Source organism: Lepisma saccharinum, chromosome 16, assembly GCF_977018435.1.
Source record: "Lepisma saccharinum chromosome 16, izLepSacc3.1, whole genome shotgun sequence".
NCBI lineage: Eukaryota > Metazoa > Arthropoda > Insecta > Zygentoma > Lepismatidae > Lepisma > Lepisma saccharinum.
Genome location: NC_139244.1, coordinates 65,136,067 through 65,159,267, shown reverse-complemented (window position 1 = coordinate 65,159,267; position 23,201 = coordinate 65,136,067). Strand labels below are relative to the sequence as shown.

Genomic DNA, 23,201 nt, shown 5'->3' with positions numbered 1-23,201 from the left:
CTGCCATTTATGTTGACCACCCTGTATATCTTTTCTTGACATGGCTGCCATTTATGGGGTACGATCTAGCCTCCTACTACTGGGTGTGGTAATCTTAAAACACTCTGCACAACCGTAATTGGTGATCTTTTCTGTCACTTTGTCTGAGCAAGTATAGTGAATTTACATCTTATATATCTGTACTGAGATGTTATGAAATTGCATATTTGGAAATCTAAAATTGTATTAAGTTGTGGTTAAGATTTGTTCACTTTGTTCCTTAAGAATTACATTCTTGTCTGCATGAAGTTTTGTAAAAATATTAGATAAAGTAATGTGGCCATTTCCCATCCAGGATGAAGTCTGAAGCATTAAATTTTACATGCATTAATAATTATAGCAAGTCTTAATCTCTGTTAAAGTACAGCTATCAGTTTTCATTTTAACCGGACTTCTGGTAGAGTTTTTTTTAAAGTATGGGGCGATTAAGTAAATGTTAAGAAAAAGGGGGAAAAAAGGTAAGAAAGGTCAAGAGAAAGTAAAAAATTCTGTATTTGTAATTTTGGTAGACACCCTGAATAAAAACCACTAAAAATTACTGTATTATGGAATATGTTCTAGCATAAAAAGAGAAGCTTGTGGAATTGTTCCATGTTTTGCAGCACGCTGGACATAGTATCTTTGAGATTCCACAACTTGTAGATAGGAAAGAAGGTCCTTTAGAAGAAGTTGGAATTTGCATCCATAGGGGCTGGTAGAGCAGTAAACTTTTTGTGCTCAGATCGAGTCATTACTGTCACTGCCACTGTCACCATGATGGATTTGTACCACTTAATCATACATTATTGGGCCTCCCCGATAATTCCAGCTAATACATGTATTGCAATACACTACGATCATACTATTAAGTCTTATTACTCAGAAATTACACGCTTCCATACCCATGGTAACATAAACTTTTTTGGCTTCTTTGATTGATTGATTGATTGATAACACTATCCTGCCTTTTCTTTGCACTTTCTCTCTCTCTCTCTCTCTCCCCTCTCTCCCCTCTCTCCTCTCTCTCCTCTCCTGTGTGTCTGTGTGTAATTTGACAAACTAACAATCTATAGTGGTGTAGGGGTTGACCTGGTAAACGACTCAAATATCAACCTCACTTATTTATTTATCTATTTAACACAAGATTCCAAATACAGCATTAGCCATTTTACGTTGGAACATATTAACAACAGAAAATAACAACAAAAATAATAACATAAAATATAAAACTTGCATACTTGTAGTTAACATTCTTCTAAAACGTGTCAAATTTTTAAAAAAATGTCTGTTTGACTTGTTAGATTATTATATTGGCTGGGCAGTCTATGGATAATAGAATACTGGATGAGGCACAATCTCGGCTTCTGAGAAGCAAAAAGTTGAGTGCTTCTTGTTGAGTGGGTGGGCACTCGAATGTGAACTTCCTGGAGAATTCATAATTGGGAAAAGAGACATGCAGTAGTATATAAATATGAAGAAACTAGTACTCACTTTATCCGCAAAACAGATTTTTCTTTTTCTTCTTCGTTCTATTAATTCAGTGGCCACTGCTACCATACTCGTTGGAACTTGCTGTACTGTTGCTTGGCGTGCGTCTTTTGTTCGTAGTCCTCTGGCTGCCACTAGGTGCGCTGTTGTTAACTGTACGTCTGTGTCCGTGTCGTTTGCTATTTCCCGGCTTTAACTGTTGTAGTAGGGGAATCCAAGGTGGTCACTTCTGATGTTGCCATTCACTATTTTATGCAGGAATATACGGCAACTGCATTGTCACGGCCCACAAGGCTCTGGTGCCTGGACCTATGGCCAGTGTAATCCTCTGTAGGGCCGATACGGTCTAGCTATTAAGCGTATGACTACACGGTTTGTCCTTCACGGCTAAATGAAGATAAACCGTAAGCAGATGTATTCTGTGTTTGATTTTTTTGTATCGTGATTCAATGTACTTGAATATTTCGGACATAAGTCCAGTTTCAATTAAATATATTGTTTGTTCAACGTCTGGTTTTTATCTTGTGCAATTTAGTATTAACCTACATTATTATGTCCTTCACTCGAACCTATCAATGGCTGTGTGTGTTGACCTGTGTTTTCTCCTTATTTGTGCGGAGTGGCCCTTTACAGCCTCAGTTTTTAACCCAGGTAAGAATATTTTAGTCCTCAGATATGTGTTTATTTTAGTTATGATAAGGGGCTGAGCCTTGTATAATGTGACAGATGAAGCACCTACAATTTTCAATTCAATAAATCAATCAATAAACTATCTATACATTTTTAGTGCTATAGTTTGTGTTTTTGCCAAGAATTTCTGAAATTATATTTTTCTAGCTGATTGAACTGTTAGACATGCTGATATCCTACATGGACGGCAAGAACTGTAAAGACCAGATATTTCTGTTATTGTATGAATCTCAAACTGCTGAACTCCTCTACTACTTGCTGGTGGAAAGAAGCTTCAGTATGGAATTGAAGCAGAAGCTTTTGAAGGTAAGTTCATTGGATTTCTTTATGTATACAATTTTTAAATTTATTTTGAACTGGCCCTTTTCTTTTAACTTTCCTCATTTCAAATAATAACTCCAGATATTTTTGATGAAGTTGTAAGATTTTGAAGTTTCATTACTACAAAGTATATACATTTTCCTATTCTAGCCCTTCATTTTCAGAGACCAACTCATACCTTCACATGAAATGTTTTATATTTATCCCCTTCATGTAAATTAAACTTGTGACAGACCTGTGCCTTATAAGTGATGCAGCATGCTAACTAGTACTACTCAAAATTGTACTTTATTTTTTATTTCATTTGTTGCTATTTATATTTTGTAAGAAAGCTGACAAAATTTTATCTAACTCTACGAGAGTTCAAAGTTTATTCTCAGCAGAGGCAAATTTCAGTGGTTAAACTGTTTATCCATTCAATTACCCTGTTTAGGTGGACTTAAACTTTGGAAACTACATATTGATTTCTGGTCTTGATTACTGAGGCTGCTGCTTTGATATATTCATTATGTACAAGGTCATCCAGAAATAAAGGAATGATTTTGTATAAAACACAGAAAAATTATGGTACAGAAACTACATAAAGGTAAAAGGTAAAGTGTTCCCCTGTGCATAGCACCATGCCATGAAGGCGTATAGGGGGTGTGGGGGTTACGCCCCACACTTTCTTGATCCGGTCGTGAGTGGGGGTGATGTGATCAGCATCACGCCCCTGACCGCCTTTACCCCCCAGGGTTTCCCCCAGGTACCCATGTTATTCGACACTGGTGGGCGCCGGGGCCGCTTCCATCGTTAGAAAAGTTCCCGGATTTGAACCGGCTGGGGATCGAACCCGGGACCTTTAGCATGGCAATCAGACGCGTTACCGACTGAACCACCGTGGCCACTTACATACCTTAATCTACTTTTCCACATGTTCGCCATATCCATTCAAGCACTTACCATAGAGTGATACCAGTTTGTTTATACAGGGTGGCTACTCACCGGGAATTCCTTGAATTCTGGGAATTATGTGTGAATTATTCGCTCTGAGAATTATGCGGGAATTATTCGCTCCGAGAATTATGCATGAATTCTACTTGAATTTTCTCCGTAGATGTGAAAAATTTCAACTTTTTAAAGATCCCAATTTAATTGACTTTATACATAAATAGTGAGGCAACTTTTCACAATTTAACTTTTATTTTTATCGAGGAAGGAAAAGCAAAATAAAATAAAAGATAATTCTCTCAATGCGTTTGCTTTGTTAGTGTCCTTTGCAGAACAAGCTACAATTGTATCTGACAGACGGAAGATTATTACAAGATAAAATATCTTGAAGTTGATTTCTTTAACTTAATTAGGTAAATTTCAAATCCTTTTACAAAAATAACAATTTTTTGTAGATTACTATATTTCGTAACTTGTGTGACTTGTGTTCTTAGATGTATTTCTAATCTGAGTATGTGAAATGGCAAATGTAAACTCCGCACCTTAAATTAGATATAGATACCGCTCAATTCAATTGAATTAAAATTTTTGGAAACACTGGAATCGCACAGACCCTTTATATTGTTAATATATTTGTGTGTGTGTGTCTGTGTGTAGGTGGTGAGAGACGGTAATACCTAACTTTGAAACAGAGAAACTGCTTGTACCCTTGAATTTTTGGAAAGTTTGCCTTGAAAACTGGGAATTATACTTGAATTTTATCATGGTCCTAGAGTGGCCACCCTGTTATACCGTAATTACACTTGGTTGCTGCCAATGTAGTGACAGTGTCTTGGAGTTCATCACTCGTGGCAAAGTGCTTTCCGGAAAGATGGAACATTCGACTGTAGCACACAGCACACTCCAACTACAGAGGTTTGACTGATGTTTCACGTTAGGCATTCTGCATGAATCTTTTCCAGCAATTTCACGAAATCGTTACAGTACACCTTCGGTACAAGAAAATCTGTGCTAGATGGCTTCATCAACTGTTGCATACATCATTTGTCGTTTGTGTTTTACACCAAAACACCTTCTTTTTCTGGATGACCCTCGTAGTTTCATTCTTTTTGCAGTATTTATTATATTGACTGATTGTATTTTGTATGATTTATGGGATGGACATTCTCATACTTTTAATCTTTTTTGTTTTTTAAATTAAAGAGTGGGAAGCTCTTTACCTACTGTATTTTGTCAAGAAATAATCCAAAACAGTAAACACAAATTTTGCTGTAGGCGTTGTAGCTTTCCTAATGACATGATTCGAACAGGTGTTCTCAAGTTCCTAGCCAAGTTAAATCGGTGTTAGAATCCAATGTTTTGAATGCATACATTGCTCTCATCATTAGGGAGTGATGATAAAGGTATGTTCCTGATGATGAGAGCAATGTATGTGCTCGAAACTTTGGAACCCAATGTCGATTTAACATGACTTGTAACCTGAGGACACTTGTTTGAACAAATTTTAGATTTTATCTACTAACCAATAATTTCTGAAGACCCATGTTGTTACACATTCTTTTTATGAGACAATAAAAATGCAATTTCGATTTGTGACAATCAGGTCTCCAGTCTCATCAAAATTGGACATCTAGGAGACTCATTTTTGAAGTTTCAAAACAAGCTCTCAGCTGACAAGCAATGACAGTGTTGCCAGGTTCATACGTTTTTGCACTTAAAAGTTACCATGTGCATAGGAGAACACTGGAAACTGAATGTACTGGAGAGAGCAACCTTCAGAGAATATGATTTTCGTTTTACATTTACTGTTAACTATCAAAAGACTGACAAAAGTTATTTTTTAGGTAATAGGACATTTCCCCGTATACATTGAAGCATGCAAAATGGTCTAAAGTGCTGACGCATCCATAAATTTTAACTCGATGAATCCACTAAGAAAAGTTTTATTTTCATATATTCATAATTTATGTTCCTCTTATATTGCAACCTATTATCAATATGCATTACATTACCTTTCTAACTTTTGAGGTTGTTTTCAGATGTTTTCAGTATTACTAAGGACAGATCGCGTGTATGAGAGGAGTAAGAGCCGGCTTAGGTTGCAGGACAGCTCAATCCTTGGTGGCACAGTGGGAATGTATCCAGGGATGCTGAGTATGCTGCAGGGCCAGACATTGTCCATGGAAGTCTCTGTCATGTTACTGGATCAGATAATAATGTCAGGTGAGTGACGATATGAATCTAGATAGATTATTGGTAATTATATTACATTGTATCTAAAGATATCTGTTTGGCGGTTACGCGGAGATAGGTAATTTATTCTGATAATCTTACTTTTCATATTTTCTGCTCAAGTTTTCTTGGCAATCGATTTGATCGTGTACTGTACATGCCTAATGAAGATGGGTGGCGAAAACGATCACGAAGAAAACTTGCGCGAAAAAATGAAAAGTAAGCTTATTAGGGTAATTATATTGTTTATTTACTAACGGAGTCATGATTATCTGATTTTGAAAATATGTCTACTATGTAATGATTGTGGTTACCATATTTACACATGTATAACATGCCCTTTTTTTCCAAAATTTTTGAACCAATAAACTGTGGTGCATGACATACATGAAATAATTCTGCCAGCTAACATGAAACCATGTGTATTTTCGCTATGTCACTACATATAACATAATCAGGCGAAAATAAAAATTATGCCATTTGCATACGAAAATATCATAAACAACTTCATTTAAAATTGCTTCCTTGATATATGTATATGTATTTTTATATTTGTGCACTTCTAGTAGAATATTTTTGTCACTGACCAAAGCGGCGATCAAGTGTCTACCTCCCATACGGAAGCTGAATCATCAGCACTTGTCATGCAAGAAATAATGGAAAATATCTTCCTTAAAAATTATTTCCACATTAAAAACCTTTCCTTGGCACTACGTATAACACTCGCATATATATATCACCTGACATAAATTCAAATTACGCCTACGAGTTTGTCAATATTTGCTGGGAAATATTGTAAACAACTTCATTAATATTACTTGTGCGGTGTTTTTTTCGCTTTCTATCAGAGCAAAGTGACGGTGCCATCCTGGTGTGCACACCTCTTATCGCATGGAAGTCAAATCCTCACTATTTCGTGTGCAGGAAATAATGGAAGATAACTTCCTCTTGAACCAGAATTGTGCTGTACATTATATCATCATTATCATCATCCTTTGCCGTTTCCTGCCTCTAGCTGGGTCAGCATAGAAGTCAAGCCTCCATTTTTTCCTGGTCTTCCACCACTCCTCTCTTTCCATGGAGTTCCAATCTTGTCCTCTTCTCCTAACACTCTCTGCTATCTGCTCTTTCCACCGACATCTTGGTCTCTCCCTTGGCCTTATTCCCACTCCTTGTGCATGGTAAGCTCTTACTGGTAGTCTTTCTGCTTCCATCCTCTTCATGTGTCCGAACCATCTCATCTGTGCCTGATCTATCCTGTCCTGAAGCTTCACCACCCCCACTGTCTGCCAGATCTCCTCATTCCTTATTCTATCCCTTCTAGTCTTCCCCAATATACTCCTTAAAAATTTGATCTCCACTGCCTGCATCTTTCTTTTGTCTCTCTGTCATTGTCCAAGTCTCTGCTCCATACGTAATTATTGGCACATAGTATGTGTTATATATTACCTTCTTGCATTTCATAAGTACATCCCTGTTCCATATTAATCTTCGAACACTTTGATATAGTCCACCTCCCATTTGTCCTCTTCTGTTTACCTCCTCATCTATTCTTCCACTTCTTTCAATTATGCTTCCTAGATATTTGAAGCTCTCACTACCCTCAACCCTTCAGTGTCCATCTTTATTCTTGGTTTATTTCTGGCTCTGTTTGTTGTTGTTATTAGCACCTCACTCTTTTCTGCACTGAATTTCATTCCTGCTCTTCTGATTTCTTCATTCCAACTACCAAGCTGTCTCTGTACTTATTCTTCCCTGTTCCCCCATATTACTAAGTCATCAGCGAACAACAGGGTTTTCATCTCTTCCTCTCCTATCTTCTTCCCCACCTCTTCGTTACACCTCTTCGTTAATTGCATTCATTATAATTATGAAGAGCAGTGGGGAAAGAGCACGTTCCTGTTTTAGTCCATTACTTATACTGAACCATTCCATTCTTCCCATTGGTGTCTTCACACAGTTCTGGTTGGCCTTGTATGTGCTCTGCACTCTACACACCATCTCTTCCTCGACCCCTTTCTCTCTTAGAGCCTTCCAACTCTTTGTTCTGTCCATGCAATCGTTTGCCTTTTCTATATCTAGGAATGCCATAATCAAGTCATTTCCATACTTGTAGTGCCTTTTCTGCATTTGCCTTATGGTGAATATCAGATCTACTGATGATCTGCTTCTTCTAAATCCATACTGTTCCTCTCTCATGTTCAGCTTTGTTACTTCCCTTATTCTTTTCTCTAATATTTTCTCATACACCTTTGATGAGTGGCACATTACTGTTATTCCTCTGTAGTTTTTACATTCCTTTCTGTCACCCTTCTTGAATATGGGAACTATTAGTCTCTTTGTCCAATCTCTGACACTTGTCTCTCTCTTGCCACACTGTTTTCAACACACTGTACAGCCACTGCACACCAATTACTCCTGCTCCTAATATTATTTTCACTGGCACTTCATCTACTCCAGGTGTACATTATATGCAACATATAATTCTTTGTTTTTCCTACAAAAACTAGGGTGTACGTTACACGCATGTAAATTCGGTATTTGTCTATCTATCCATTTTGATGCTCTATTTTTTTCTCCCTATCTGTAGGAACTTGAATGATATAATGTGATGAATGGAAGGACTTTCCCATAATTTTCACCTATTTTTAATCATATTTGATTGTTATATCTTAGAAAGTAAAAACAGTTAAAGACCTACATCTTGGTGAAAATTAGAGATTTTTAAAGCTAAATGTAATGTTCTCTGTACAGTTAGGAGCATTTCTGTGCAATCTTGATGGCCAAACACATTAAGTAATCATTTGAAGATCAAGTCATCAAAAGTAACAAGTTCTAATCCTGGTATGGGTATGGCTATTTCTGTGCTAGTGTCCTTTCATCAGTTTAATCTAATCATTACTCAATGTACTGTACTCTTTACAATTAGCCAAAATTAGCAGAAAACCAAATAAATTAACAAGAAGTACAATGACCGACCCTATTGAAAGTTTATGGGATCATTGTACAAGTGTACATGACTGTACAGCTCCTTGTGTTTATAGTCCAGGGATGATGAAACACTATCTTCTAAAATGTTAGGAAATATTGCAGTTGGTATCTCATAGACTGTAGAGCATATGATTCATCTGCCTTTCTGTCCAATAACATATGATTTTTTTTTTCTTTTTTGATTAATTTCAGTGGCCACTGCCACCATCCTCATTGGAACTTGCTGTACTGTTGCTGGCTGCCGCTAGGTGCGCTGTTGTTAACTGTGTGTCTGGGTCTGTGTCATCTGCTATTTCCGGGCGATAACTGTTGTAGTAGGGGAATCCAAGTGTGGTGCACTTGCCCGCTATCGATGTTTAGCTCGTGTGGGAAGTGCATTATGGCATGCGTTTCCTTGATTTTGGTGTCTACGAGCGTGTGGACAGTGTTGAACCTTTTGAATTTTATGGCTATTGTATTTGAACTGTTTAGCAAGACCATTAGTCGGTTGGGCTTTTTTTCACATCTGCAAGCAACCCAGCCACAATCAACCTCCAGCAGCCAATGTAAATGGTTTGCCTTCCCCTACCACCCCACCACTTCCAACCACATATCCAAACCCCTTCTCTCATATGGCATCAAAGTAGCGCACAAACCCAATTCCAAAATAGCTGATAAACTGAACAAACACATACGGTACTTCCTCTCCCCCCTTGATAACCCAGGTGTATACGATGCAGAGTGTGAATGAAAGGCACATTACATTGGCAGGTCCATCAGATCTGTCAATGAAAGAATCCAACAGCACCTAGCAGATGCAAAAAAAGCCCAACCCACTACTGGTCTTGCTAAACAGTTCAAATACAATAGCCATAAAATTCAAAAGGTTCAAGTCAAATACACTGCCCACATGCTCGTAGACACCAAAATCAAGGAAATGCATGCCATAATGCACTTCCCACACGAACTAAACATCGATAGTGGGCAAGTGCACCACACTTGGATTCCCCTACTACAACAGTTATCGCCCGGAAATAGCAGATGACACAGACGCAGATGCACAGTTAACAACAGCACACCTAGCAGCAGCCAGAGAACTACGAACAAAAGACGCACGCCAAGCAACAGTACAGCAAGTTCCAACGAGGATGGTAGCAGTGGCCACTGAAATTAATCGAAAAATTAAAAACAGCTTCGCGGATAAAAGTGAGTACTAGTTTCTCCATATTTATTTAAAACATCTGATGTTATGTATGAGTACATGTCCTTCATGAATATAGTACAACTGGTAACATTATATCACACCAAATGCACCTTAGCAAGTCAGAATCATGATATAGTATGTGGTGGGTCAATGAATGAATCAGAGACACTCGATATTTTTGTAGGCAGTTTGAATCATCTTGGTTTTATTTTACGAGGGATAGTCTTTAAAATTTTTTTCCTAGTCTGCCATGTGCAGAGAATTTTATTCTGGTCAACAAACATGACAGGAGCAGAAATAGGAATCATTACACATCCCCAAGGACATTCATGCATTTGTCATAATGCTTCACAAATTTTAAGGAACCCTGTTTGTAAAACTGCATGTCCTGTTTATGGATGAAGAGACAATGTTGGGAAAATTAAAAATGTTCATTTTCATTACATTTATTTGTCCATCACACAACATCCCAATGATTTGTAGCGAATAACAGCTCACACTTCATAGTTTGTCAACGATTGCAACACACCTATTTTGCCCATGCTGGCCAGGCATACACTTCTCAACTCTTCCTGTCTTAAACACAGTAGTACGCTGACGCCCTCTTCAAGGAAATGGTAGTGCATCAGACAACAAAAGAACATTGCTTTCGGGAAATACACTTATGGGAAACATTTTTCCCGACTATATATTATAATATAAAGAAAATCAGTTTAGATAATAATGCAAGGAAGCATGTTGACAGTTGCCACAATTATTATTGCAAATTTCTCAATATATATTCTTATTTCAGATAATTCAGGGAGCTATGCAGGGGCACTTGCATTGTTACATATCCTTTCATTTGCTGATCTGGAAATAAAACTAGAAGCTGCTAGAAAGATCCTTGCAGTAATATTTACCAGAAGTAATGGACCTCAGCAATTTGCTAAGCAGGTATGTTTATAATGCAATTATTACTTGTAATGTTGTAATCAGAGCTGTGCGATATCGATGTTTTGATATCGAAGTTCGATATCGAGTCGATATATTGAATATCAAAAATATCGATGTCGATATCGATAATATCAATATCAATGATACCAATAATATCAATATTGATGATACCAATAATATTGATATCAACAATGCCTATAATATTAATATTGATGATGCTGATAATATCAATATCAACAATACTGATAATATCGATATTGATGATATCGAATATACTGATATTGACACTACTGAAAGTACTGATATCGACGATACGGATAATACCAATATCAATGATTGTCACAATACCAACACATGTATATCTTTCAATTTGAAGTTTCGTCCCGGCCCTCTTCTGGAGCTGTCCCTGCTCGTAGCGTCGAAACTATGCATGAAACAGAATAATGTTATTATAAAATTCTTTATGCTGTGTATATGCTGTATATCGATGCAAGACCAAGAACGAGCCAATCATTTACAACTTGAGACTGAGTCTTTGCCAAGTACTGTCTCGTATCATATCGATACTATCGCTATACTTGGTCACATAAGGGTAACCAGCAAGTTCTATAAAGTAGGAACCTTGTTCTTTTTGTTGGTTGTTGCATGTATTTGCTTTCCATGTTAATCAGAGGCAATTTCTCATCAATCACCTCCCAAGTTCTGTCCCCGCGTGGTGAGCACATTACTTGCTATCTTAACATCCTTATGCTACTTAACTTGCATGTAAATAATGCAACACCACCATAAGTCATTATTGAATTTAGATATCGTCATATCAAATATCGAGGTATTGAATATCAACATATCGAATATTGACAATATGTCAAATATCAGTATTGAAGTCTATATTTTTTATATCAATATATTGAAGCGTTGATATTTTTACATTATCAATGCTTCAATATTTTAAAAATATCGACTCAATATTGATATATAACGAAATTTTGCACGACCCTAGTTTTATGTTTAACATTATAAGTAGTGATGAATGTTTATTTTTCCTTGTTCACATGTGCTAAATTTATGAAAAAGTTGGAGGGAGTGAAGCACAGGAAGCAACACAGTATCTCAATAATTGATCTGTATAAGAATTCTTATCCTGTATCTTAACCAATAATTAGTTTACAATTTTTTTTATAGGGTATGCAATGGAAAGAGAATATGGTTGCATATTGTGCCTTGCACAATTTTAAACATTTCTAGTCTATTTTATAGGCAATCATCAATATATTACCATAAGTTCCTGTTTATTAATTGTGTAATTCAAAAGATTTCCGTTATCGATTCTTTTCTGCTCATGTTCATAATGTTCAACCCCATGTTGACCCTAGCAGATCCAAGGTGGCACTCTGTGACCATGCATTGTTCACTTAATTACTTACTTTGGACTGACAGAAGTTACTAGTTTAGAGGGCAAATGTGACTATTTAAATTTTTAAAAACTTATTTTAGAAATTTAAATCTATTTTGCAGCCATATGATAATATTACTACAGAGGAGCAATAATTTACAGGCAATATTACAATATTACTAAGAAGAATGCAGAAATAACATTTGTACTTCACTAAATACATTAGTCTAGTCTGAGTCTTTCAACTGAGAAATGTCACAATGAAGGGGCACTCACAAAAAACACACATGCCCTGGCCAGAATTCAACTGTTTAGTTGTTGCCAATATACAATGCTATCGCATTTCCTGCACCTGATTGTTCATGATAGTTTATTTCTTATTTTCTCCCTTGAAACACAACTGCCTTACAACTAACTGTTCCAAGAGCTGAATTATTCATAGGATCCACAAGATCCTTTTCAGAATGCTTTCCATTGTGATCACCAGGGAACAGATTTATATATAAATCATGTGATGCTAAAATCAATTTCGTTTTTTATTATCTTTGGGGTTGTGGTATGTAAGCTCGAAAAATGCAAATTTTTTTCATATTTTCACATATATGAGCTTTAAGCACATATTTTATGTATTTTAGTTATTTTTACATACAATTTCCATATTTCCAAATATTGTCCGACATATATTCCATATTCATGCCGTTACTACATTTTCCCTTCTTGTGTTAAATACCAAAGGTTTTCCGTACACCTGTATTCTCTGTTTGTTTTAAATCTTGACAATAGACAATGAATCTGTTATTCTAACATTCTTGTGGACAATAGAGAATGCAAGCTCAAGTTTTCGGGGATATCCATTTCAAGGTTTAAATATACTCCCATTACTTCATGTGATACTGATAGCCATTTCAATCAATTTAAATCATTTTTAGGCAGTTTATGAATTAACTGGATGGATGCCGAGAATCCTCCCTCCCCCACAAAGAGTTTTATCCCTGGCAAAATAAACTTGTTTTTATCCCGCTTAGCTTATTTTACTGATTGATAACATACAAATTTGCATACCTCACATTTCCAAAGTGAAATCACAAATACGCCACTGAGTAAAGAGCTTAATTCGTACAGTGTATTTAGGGAGATCCATTTTTCAGCACTTCAAAACAAAATTTTGTTAATACTTTGCTTTAGTAGCAAAAAATAAAACACATTTTGTATTTTAATTTTGCATTACAAATAAAGTCATGTAAGCTTAGTGCATTTTATTTAGGTATGTGAGTCACTTTGTGAAATTTGCCATTTTTCCCAACTACAAGTCCATATTTAATTCCATATTTTGATTAAAATACTGGTAAAAATATATATATTTACATATCGAACACTTTTTTTGGTACATGTAAATTCTTTTCCTGGTGATCAGTATACAGTTGAACCTTGATTTTATGTTTTTCAGTGGACCAACCTGAAAAAACTTAAAATGCAGGAAAATGTAAAATCGAGGAAAATTTCATAACATTTTGCTATGTTGCGACCACGAAGATTGAATGTATAATGAAGGAAAATATAAAATCCGGGAACATAAAATCGGTGTTCCACTGTAATTGTTTTCATGTCTCTTTGGTCTCTTCTTTTCCAGTTTGGGCCATTCATCAAATACGATGAATATCTATTTATTCCTGCTATATCTGAGAGAGTAAAAAGTTTGGACAGGGGCCATTTCTTAGTACCCCTCTTTGTTAAACATTTCCTTCTCATCTGATCAATGGTATCAACTCAACATTTGGTTTCATTGTATAACGAATTATTTATTTATTTATTGAAATTTCCAGTACAGCAGAAGCCATTTTAAACCAGAAAGAAACAACAGTAAAACAATAGACTAAGATTAAAAACACAAACAAGGATAACATAAAATAATAATAAAAAATAAACAAACCAAAACAATACCAAGGTAAACAGATCAGTTTCACAAAAGCATTACTTATGTACATTTTTTTCTATGTTGGTGATAAAAAATGAATATGAAGTGAATATATCTATTTGGTTTGATTTGATATTGAAGTGATTCGGTAGCCTATGGAATAGTGATTGTTGTACGAGTGAGAGCCTTGGTAGTTGTAGTGTGGAAAGTTTCCTTGCTCCGTGTTTCATGTCTAGGCACTCTGAGTGAGAGTTCGTGGAGTGGGATGCTAAATCTTAAGTTTCCATTTATAATCTTACATAGCAATTTCATATCTGCAATGTATCTACGAGTTTCTGGAGTATTAATGTACAGATTTTCAAGCAGATCTCTCTTAGGCAGGTGTCTCAGGCCAGGCACTCTATATCTAACGATGGAGAGGAAAAAGCTGAAAACACTGTCGATCTTGGAGGTGTGAAAATGGGCAGCCATGTTCCAGATTGGTGAACAATATTCTAGAATGGGGGGACACAAATGTTTTGAAGTAAATTGAAAGTGCTTTTGGGTTATTGATTTCAGTGAATCTGTAAAGTAGGTGTAGCATATGCATTGCCCTCTTTGTGTTGGTTGATATGTGATTATCGAAATTTAGTTTTGAATCTATGAGGATACCTATATCTCGGTGTTGTGCTTCTTTTGTTAGAGGGAGGTCGGTGAGTGTATAATTACCTTCAAGAATGTTCTGTTTCAATGAAATTGGTATGTTATTGATGTGATATTTTATTTTGTTCCATTCATCATTTTCAACTGCAGTATCCTCATATTGTGAGATAATAGAATGAGAATTTCCATGGGCTTCTCGTGAGTTACGTAAAAGACAGGATCAGGATCAGTGAATACAAAATTCTTTGAGTGAGCTAACCAGTCTTAGTCTTCAATTCCTTGGGAACATGTTTCCATTTTATGTGCATAGTACCAAGTGTTTGAGGGGGACCCAAAAGAAACTGGAATTTTGCAATAAGAAATGGTGTATTTGTTTTTAGGTGTCACAAATTTAATCTCCTTCCAAGTACTGTCCATTTTATGCAATGCACTGGTCTAAACGTGTTTTCCACTTTTCCAAGCAGTCCTGAAACCCTTGTAAAGTGATGCCTTTTAATGCCTCCATCGTTTTTCTCTTCACCTCTTCCACGTCTGCAAAACATTTTCCTTTGAGGACTTTTGCATTTGGGGGAATAAAATGAAGTCACACGAAGCGAGATCGGGTGGATAAGCTGGGTCATGCTGCTTTTGGTTTGTTTCACACTGAAGGCTTTGAGTATTGGCACGTTGTTGTGGTAAAGACACTACTCCACACTTTGCCACACAAATTTTGCTGCAACTATTTTAGGAGGCGTATTCGGAAAGTAAGTACCGAAAGGGTGTAAAAAATAAAGTAAAATAGTTCCGTGCCTTATTTTATTTGCATTGCATTTGACAGACCTTAAACTACTTTTCTACGTAGTTTCCACCATTATTCAAGCATTTGTCGTAACGTGGCACTAGTTTTTGTATCCCATCATCATAGAATGTTCCCGCCTGTGACGAAAGTCATCCATGCACTGCTGCTTTGACGTCGTCATCCTCGTCAAAACGCTGACCAGCAAGAAATTTCTTCTTCAGATGAAGAAAGAGATGGTAGTCACTTGGTGCCAAGTCAGGGCTGTTGGCGGATGAACAAATTGTTCCCAGCCGAATGATGTGATGAAATTTTGAGTTTGTTGGGCCGTATGCGGACGAGCATTGTCGTGAAGCAACACAATGCCTTCGCTAAGCATTCCGCGTCTTTTGTTTTGAATTGCACGACGCAGCCGGATTAAATCTGTCACAGCAGGCATCTTTGTTGGTGGTCTGTCCTGTCTAGGCAAGAATTCAACCATTCTTGCATTGAGAGAACAAATCACAGACTGGACATCACAGTTGGCGGGCCGATTGATTTTCTTGAACATTTCAAACCTTCAGAAAACTACGAAGAAAAAGCATGACCTGCTCCCACACGTGCCTGTCGTTAACTAACGGATGAAGGACGTCAGCGAGAACTCGCACGGTTGCGACTGCATAGCTACAGCGGCAATATTTGCAAACGGTACTTACGCCTCGTAATTTGCATTTCCTCACTCAAAATCCATTGGCAGCAACTCAAGGACGCACCAGACAAATCAACAAGTTCGTCAATTGTTCTGCGAAGGTCTTCCAAGATCAGATTATGAATTCTCGTGATGCTTTTATCTGTTCAGGAGGCCGAGGGTCGCTCTGAGCGAGGTTGATCTGCAAGTGACCTTTCACTATTCCTGAAGTGGGAAAACCACTTGTAAACTTGCATTTTCCCCAGAGCAGCTTCCTTGTAAGCTGTTTCAAGCATTACAACTGTTTTCCCTGCCGTTTTCCCTAACAGAGATGAAGTCAAGTCATGGTGCAACGTAGTAAATTTTTTGTTAAGCTCCTCTCGCTTGTTTCATCGAATTTTTGTGATGGCTGAAAAGTTTTGTTCCGTAACACTCCACCCTTACCGGGCCGCTTCTGGCAGGAAAAACCCAAATAAACAACTAAATAGGCTCGTTAGTCCTGGGTTCCCATCCCGTTCCTCGCCAGAGCGCTCGGAACCAAAGAATCAATCACAGGCAAGAACTCACTGAAATTAATGTTGCAGGGTGATTGCTGAAAACTCGCAGAAATGGGCTTTATACATTTATTTACAATTTAACAAAACAAGGCTCGGATTCTTCCAATCATTCTCTAAGTTACATTATTTACATTCCTCTAACGTGAGCCCCACGGCAGAACTGCCAAGTGGAAAGCTGAGCATCGACAGAACTGCCTCGGGATGCTTTTTCTCAAGGGAGGCCACTGGAGCCCGAAGATCGCTCTCCCTTCTGCTATCCAGTTCAAAAACACACTCTCCCTGTCCTCTGACACAGGCCATATTTATACTTCCTCCCGCGTCGTATGGGAGAGGGCTGAAAGTTCAAACCTTATTGGCTCTTATGAGCTACACAGAACCATGGAAGAAACCCAAGCATACAAAATCGTAGACAATCACAAAAAAGAAACAAAAAAAAACAAATACTGTTTGTAACAGTATTATACTCCCCTCACCGAAAAAAAAGGCTTACCCAGGTAAGTCTGTGAGTCCAATGTCCTGGTGAGGTTTGCCTGAAAGAAAAAAAACACTAACACCGTCCACTTCACTACACTTCACTGACTTTACACTTCCTGGAATAAGTCTCTCCGAATGTTCCTCACTGCATCCTGTGATCTCTTTAACCGGTAACATCCTAATTCATCGTCGTGAAGTCCATTTCCAGGTGTGGGCTGTTTGACATCCATGGCAAGGACGTCCTCTTCCAGGCGGCTTCCTTGTGAGGTTCTGGGATCGAACCTCTCTCCATCCACTCGTAGGGTAGGAGTACTATCCAGCACGTGAACTCGCGGCACTTGTCTGCTTAATTACTACAGAAAGTTCAACATTCGCGAGTAAATATGCCTCCGAATAAAAATAAACTTTTAACTAATGGAGATTTCAATTAGAACTGTCCCTGTAAAGAACTATTTTGTAAGGGATCGGCAAAGGAGAAAAGACTGGTTTGTTATGGTCTAACCAGCTCTTTCCCCCGAAGCTCCACGGGGTGTGTCTGGGTCAGCTGACCGTTCTTCCCGGCGCCTTTCGTTTCCACCAGAAACTGTACGTCACGCTTCGGGAATCTTTTCACCTGGTTGTTCACTGCTAATGCGATCGAATCCAAGTTCTCTGACCACTTGCTGTGTTCCGTGCAAAACTTGGTTATCGCTCTCTCATCTGCTTGTGGGTGGTATGGAGTAATGTACACGGTTTTGCAGTTGATGGTTTTCAGTACTTGGCGAAACAGGCGGCTACGAAACACACCTCGATTATCACTGGTAAATATCGATGGGAAGCCGTAACGGTGACAATGTTTCAGTAATGCATGGGAAATTGTCCTAGCTGTCACTGTTGTCAAGGGTGCCAAAAATATCTGTCTTGTGAAAGAATCTTCAATGAGAAATACGTAGCGATAACGCCCCTTAGAACTGGTCGGAAATGGTCCAAACAAATCTCCATACAATTTCACTCCTGGGCGTGGCTGATTGCGACTTCTCATGAATCCCATCTTTTTACAAGAATCTGGATTGTATCTCAAACAGGTGAGGCATGATCTGCAGTAATCTCTAACATCAGAGTAAACATTTTTCCACGTAAACTGTTCCAAAATCTTGAACAGTGTCTTAGCTGCCCCTGTATGTGCGGCGTGAACTTCGTCATGGGATATTCGCAGCACTTCCGGTTTCAACGAATCCGGTGTCCAAATCTTTTGCTGCTGTCCAAACACGGGAAACATCCCCTTCCCTTCTTCTATGTTTCTGTAGAGAATCCCATCTTCATCCAGGTAAGAAGTGCTCAGATGAAAATCGAAAACTTTCCTGTTCAATTTCTCATCCAATTGAACTTCCTCTCCCTTAAGGCACGCAATTAACAAAGACAAATATGGGTCCTTCCGTTGCTCTCTTGCCCATAATCGCTTATCTTCCAAGTTGATATTGCTGGTTGTTATTTCATTTACTTCCAACTTCTTTGCATTAGGTTCTATTGCTGATTGAGTGCAACTGTTGATTTCGCCACGAGGCTCAGGTGTTACATCACCAAGGAGTTCAACAGAAGCGGTGTCAGGGTTGTCTCTCAAAAGACGCTTGAAGAAAACAGAGCAATACAATTCTTCATCTTCGCTGTTCCGTCCATCATCATCCGAATTAGATAGTGCCATTACATCCTCCTTAATGTCCACTAAGGTTATTTTCTCTCGTTCCGTTCCCTGCGCAGCCGAAGAACCGGGACTCGAACCAGAGTCCTCTCTTCCCAGACAAGTAGGCTTCTTTCTCTTCCTTTTTCCTTGGAACTTACTGAATTTCTCATTCACATCCTTCAGGTCGCTAATCGGAATATGATCTTTCCCTTTCCTCGCCGATAAACTTTTCTTTTTCCTGGCTTTTTCGGCTCTGGGGGTTTGCAACACTTCTTTGTCGCGGTTCTCTTCTACGTGAATGACAGACAGGAGGTTACTAGTTTTCTTCTCTTTCTTCCCAATTGTATCAAAAGGAATAATATCGTCCCTTTCATTCAGAAAAGCCCAACCGTTCAACGCGGGTGCAATTAAAATCTTCGCCCTCGCCATAAAACTTCTACCGGCGATCAGGTCATTCTGGGGATTCTCCAAAACAAAGAATTTCTCTCGGACCCGTTGACCATAGAAAGTTACATTGAAAAAGACGTGTCCCACAGTTGTTGTTTTCCCTTCAGCTAAATGTACATTCAGCTTGTTATGACGTAAGTTCGCCCCCTTTCCTTCCAATTTCCGAAATAAAGACAAACTCATGCAGGATATATTAGCCCCGGTATCCATATACATAGGGATCTGAATTCCATTTATTTCTCCAAAAACGAAAGGTTCCTGAATTTTACTATTTGACATCTTTACTTTTGTCGAATTACAGACGCGTCTCACTGTCATGCCCTGTCCATGACGTTCTTTTGACTCCGAAACATTATCTTTCTTTGCAACTCTGTGAAAGCTTGCCAGATGTGCAGTTGATTGACAAACGTAACACTTGCGTCCTTTGCCAGACATTCTTGGGTGGTCAGTAGTCGCTTTTGTCTCCCTCGAAACAGAAGGGGGTTCCTTCCCTAACCTAGAATATTTCGCAGGATCGAGGACATGTAATAGATCCTCTCCCGCGGCGCTACTCGCCCCTCTAACGGCCACCAGTCCCTCGGACTGAGGAGGTGTGGCGCCTCTCAAGGCAAAGTTAATGATTTCCTGTTCTGTTTCATACTGACGAAACGTAGTGTTTTCCAACATCTCTCCCTGCAGATTTAAAGCATACTCGTGAAGCTCTTTCATGCTATTGAAATTCTGACATCTTAATCTCTCACGATACACAGGGTTACATTTACGCCGAATAAAATTAACCTTCTCTTCGACTGTAGTGGTGGATTTTGCCCTCTCGAACCATCTATCTATCTTGCGAATTTAGACTGCCAATGACTCGTTCTTTAGCTGAAAGCGAGAATCCAAGAATCGCTCTAATTCTCGTTCGTGATCCAACCCATGAAAATTCTTGAGCAACAAATCCCTGAATTGCACATAGCCTTCAAACGGGCTTGCAAAATGAATGAATTCCTTCGCCTCTCCTTTCAACGCTAACGGAAGATGATAAAGCAATAATTCCTCTTCATTTATGCCCAAAAGATCCCTGTATGCATCCAGTTCATCCAAAAAGCTATAAACTTCCATCCCTTTTGTTTCCCCATTAAAAGTCGGTAACTGTACTCTAATGTCGTCTGGAAGAATCCTCGGCCTGTTTGTTACTGTAGCATTATTTTCTGTACCCATTGTTCGCGTCGAACTCGTTTCCCCTATAGCAGACGACAACGTAGACTGAGCCCTTGTCAGCATTTCGACCCTTTTAGAGCAACCGTTTTCCTTTCTTTGCCTGTGTCCTTTCACACAAAAAATCCAAGGACGAGACCCCAATAATTCTCTGTTCCGTAACACTCCACCCTTACCGGGCCGCTTCTGGCAGGAAAAACCCAAATAAACAACTAAATAGGCTCGTTAGTCCTGGGTTCCCATCCCGTTCCTCGCCAGAGCGCTCGGAACCAAAGAATCAATCACAGGCAAGAACTCACTGAAATTAATGTTGCAGGGTGATTGCTGAAAACTCGCAGAAATGGGCTTTATACATTTATTTACAATTTAACAAAACAAGGCTCGGATTCTTCCAATCATTCTCTAAGTTACATTATTTACATTCCTCTAACGTGAGCCCCACAGCAGAACTGCCAAGTGGAAAGCTGAGCATCGGCAGAACTGCCTCGGGATGCTTTTTCTCAAGGGAGGCCACTGGAGCCCGAAGATCGCTCTCCCTTCTGCTATCCAGTTCAAAAACACACTCTCCCTGTCCTCTGACACAGGCCATATTTATACTTCCTCCCGCGTCGCATGGGAGAGGGCTGAAAGTTCAAACCTTATTGGCTCTTATGAGCTACACAGAACCATGGAAGAAACCCAAGCATACAAAATCGTAGACAATCACAAAAAAGAAACAAAAAAAACAAATACTGTTTGTAACAGTTTGAACAACATGTGGCTGTTAAATTCTGTTTTCTGTAAGGGAAAATCTTAAGGGTCATTACTGGTGACAAAAGCTGATGGTACATGTACGACCCAGAGATGAAGCAGCAGTCAAGAGAATGAGAGTTCAAATTCACCATGTCCCAAAAAAGTGCACCGAGTGAAGTCCAATATTAAGACAAGGCTGAATTTTTTTTGATGCAAATGACATGCTTCACTCAGAATTTGTTCCTAACGATCAAACTGTTAACCAGGCATTTTACCTACAAGTACTGAATCGTTTGCGTGATGCAGTGAGACGAGTTGCTGCAAAGTGTGGAGTGGTGACTTCATCATGATAATCTAGCTGTGTCATCATCACCTGACATAAGAATAAAAAGCCCAGTCAACATCATCATTAGTTTAAAAAAAATGAAAAGTATCCAGAACATTGTTTACTTTTCCTTCAGGGTGCAAACCTGAGTTGGAGCTGCATACACTGTTGCAGATTTATTATTTGTACGAGACTGAGAAACACTTTCTTGTTCGAATTCAGACTGATATCCTATTCTTTGCGGAGCATTATTCTCACCTTCACTTACAGCAGCTGTATCGTTATATTCATTGCTGACCTCTTTGGCAGAGTGTTTTAACACATATCTTCTCATATTGTGAAGATATGTGTTAAATTCATACAGAAACACTTACGAACTAATGACGATAGTGGTAACATTCAAATAACAGCGAGGCTTAATATAAATGCTATCAAGAGAATTGCCATTCTCTAAACTCCATGGAACTAAATATAAAGACTGGAACATACTTATGAAGTTGATAGGTATCACACTGGCCCAAGAGTGGCACTTTGTGCCCACTTTGGAAATAAGATCTCAAGAAATTATGTAAAAGTGAATATTTGAGTGCTTCATACATTATGGACTGAACATGTATGAAATAACAATAACTATTATTTACATGTTCTTTACTCAAAAATTTTCGAATATCAGGGGAATAAGTTTGCATGTGGTGCTTTGTGAACTCTTGATCCAGCTAGGGTTAATAAGTGCTATTACTACATTTGAATTCACATGCGCAACTGAATACGAGGAAGTATTCTGCTAGAAAATGATGGGTGCTTTGTGATATTGCAAGAGCAGAATATGTAGTTAGGTAAGTCAGAATCATCATCTCCTTTGTGCAGATATTCTGTATTGTTATTAGGGGTATATGCCTAAAACCATGTTTTGTTTTCGTACACAGTGAAGTCACATTATCATGACCACCTCCTACATTTGACATTGGCAGCTTGTAGCCAATGACGTTTGTCACATGTCGTGAGCTGGCATGGTGGATTTATAAGGTTCTGCACACACATCATGACCCAGCAATTTATCCGAGTTGCAAAAAGGGATGATTATAAGTTTTCGGGCCAAGAGTAATAGCACAGGGCATAGACGATGAACCTTCAGGGTTTCGACGCAACGTTATAAATCAGAAAATAAAGTTATGACAGTCCAGTCTTTTGTATTTGGTGCCATATACCCTAAAGTTGGTTGTTGTTTTTTTTGTTTTTTTAGGTCTTGCTAGGAAGCGCTGTCGTCGCTTTTTTGTGAAAATGGCATCTTCTCAAAAGAAAATGGTGTGGTTTGCAGAGTCAAAATCAATTGTTACAAGGATAGTGTTGAGGAAGCCAAAGGGAGGAACGCCACACGTCTGCCATGAGAAAGTTGGGCAAGTTTGTGATGTTTTCATCTGCAACCTGCGGAAGTCAATCAGGCAAGCTGCAAGAGAACTGCAAATGCCTCCTTCATCAGTTCATAAAGTGCTATGAAAACAGCTGCATCTGTACGCATACAAAGTTCAGATTTGTCAAGAAATTTAAGTGATGACAAGCCTAAAAGGACTCACTTTACAAACGATGTTCTTTCTCGCATTAATGATAACTCCGAGTTTCTGAACATG

General features: G+C 38.4%; 1 protein-coding gene across 4 annotated transcripts in view; it reads left to right on the top strand.

Moving 5' to 3' along the window:
* Positions 1-23,201, top strand: part of LOC146000511 (neurobeachin-like protein 1) — a 723,922-nt gene that overhangs the window by 156,325 nt on the left and 544,396 nt on the right. For all 4 annotated transcript variants that reach the window (XM_083138250.1, XM_083138253.1, XM_083138251.1 and 1 more), the window contains exons 22-24: positions 2,344-2,502; positions 5,487-5,670; positions 10,647-10,789. In XM_083138250.1, coding sequence (XP_082994376.1) covers positions 2,344-2,502; positions 5,487-5,670; positions 10,647-10,789 — 486 coding nt within the window. The remainder of the gene's footprint in view (positions 1-2,343; positions 2,503-5,486; positions 5,671-10,646; positions 10,790-23,201) is intronic.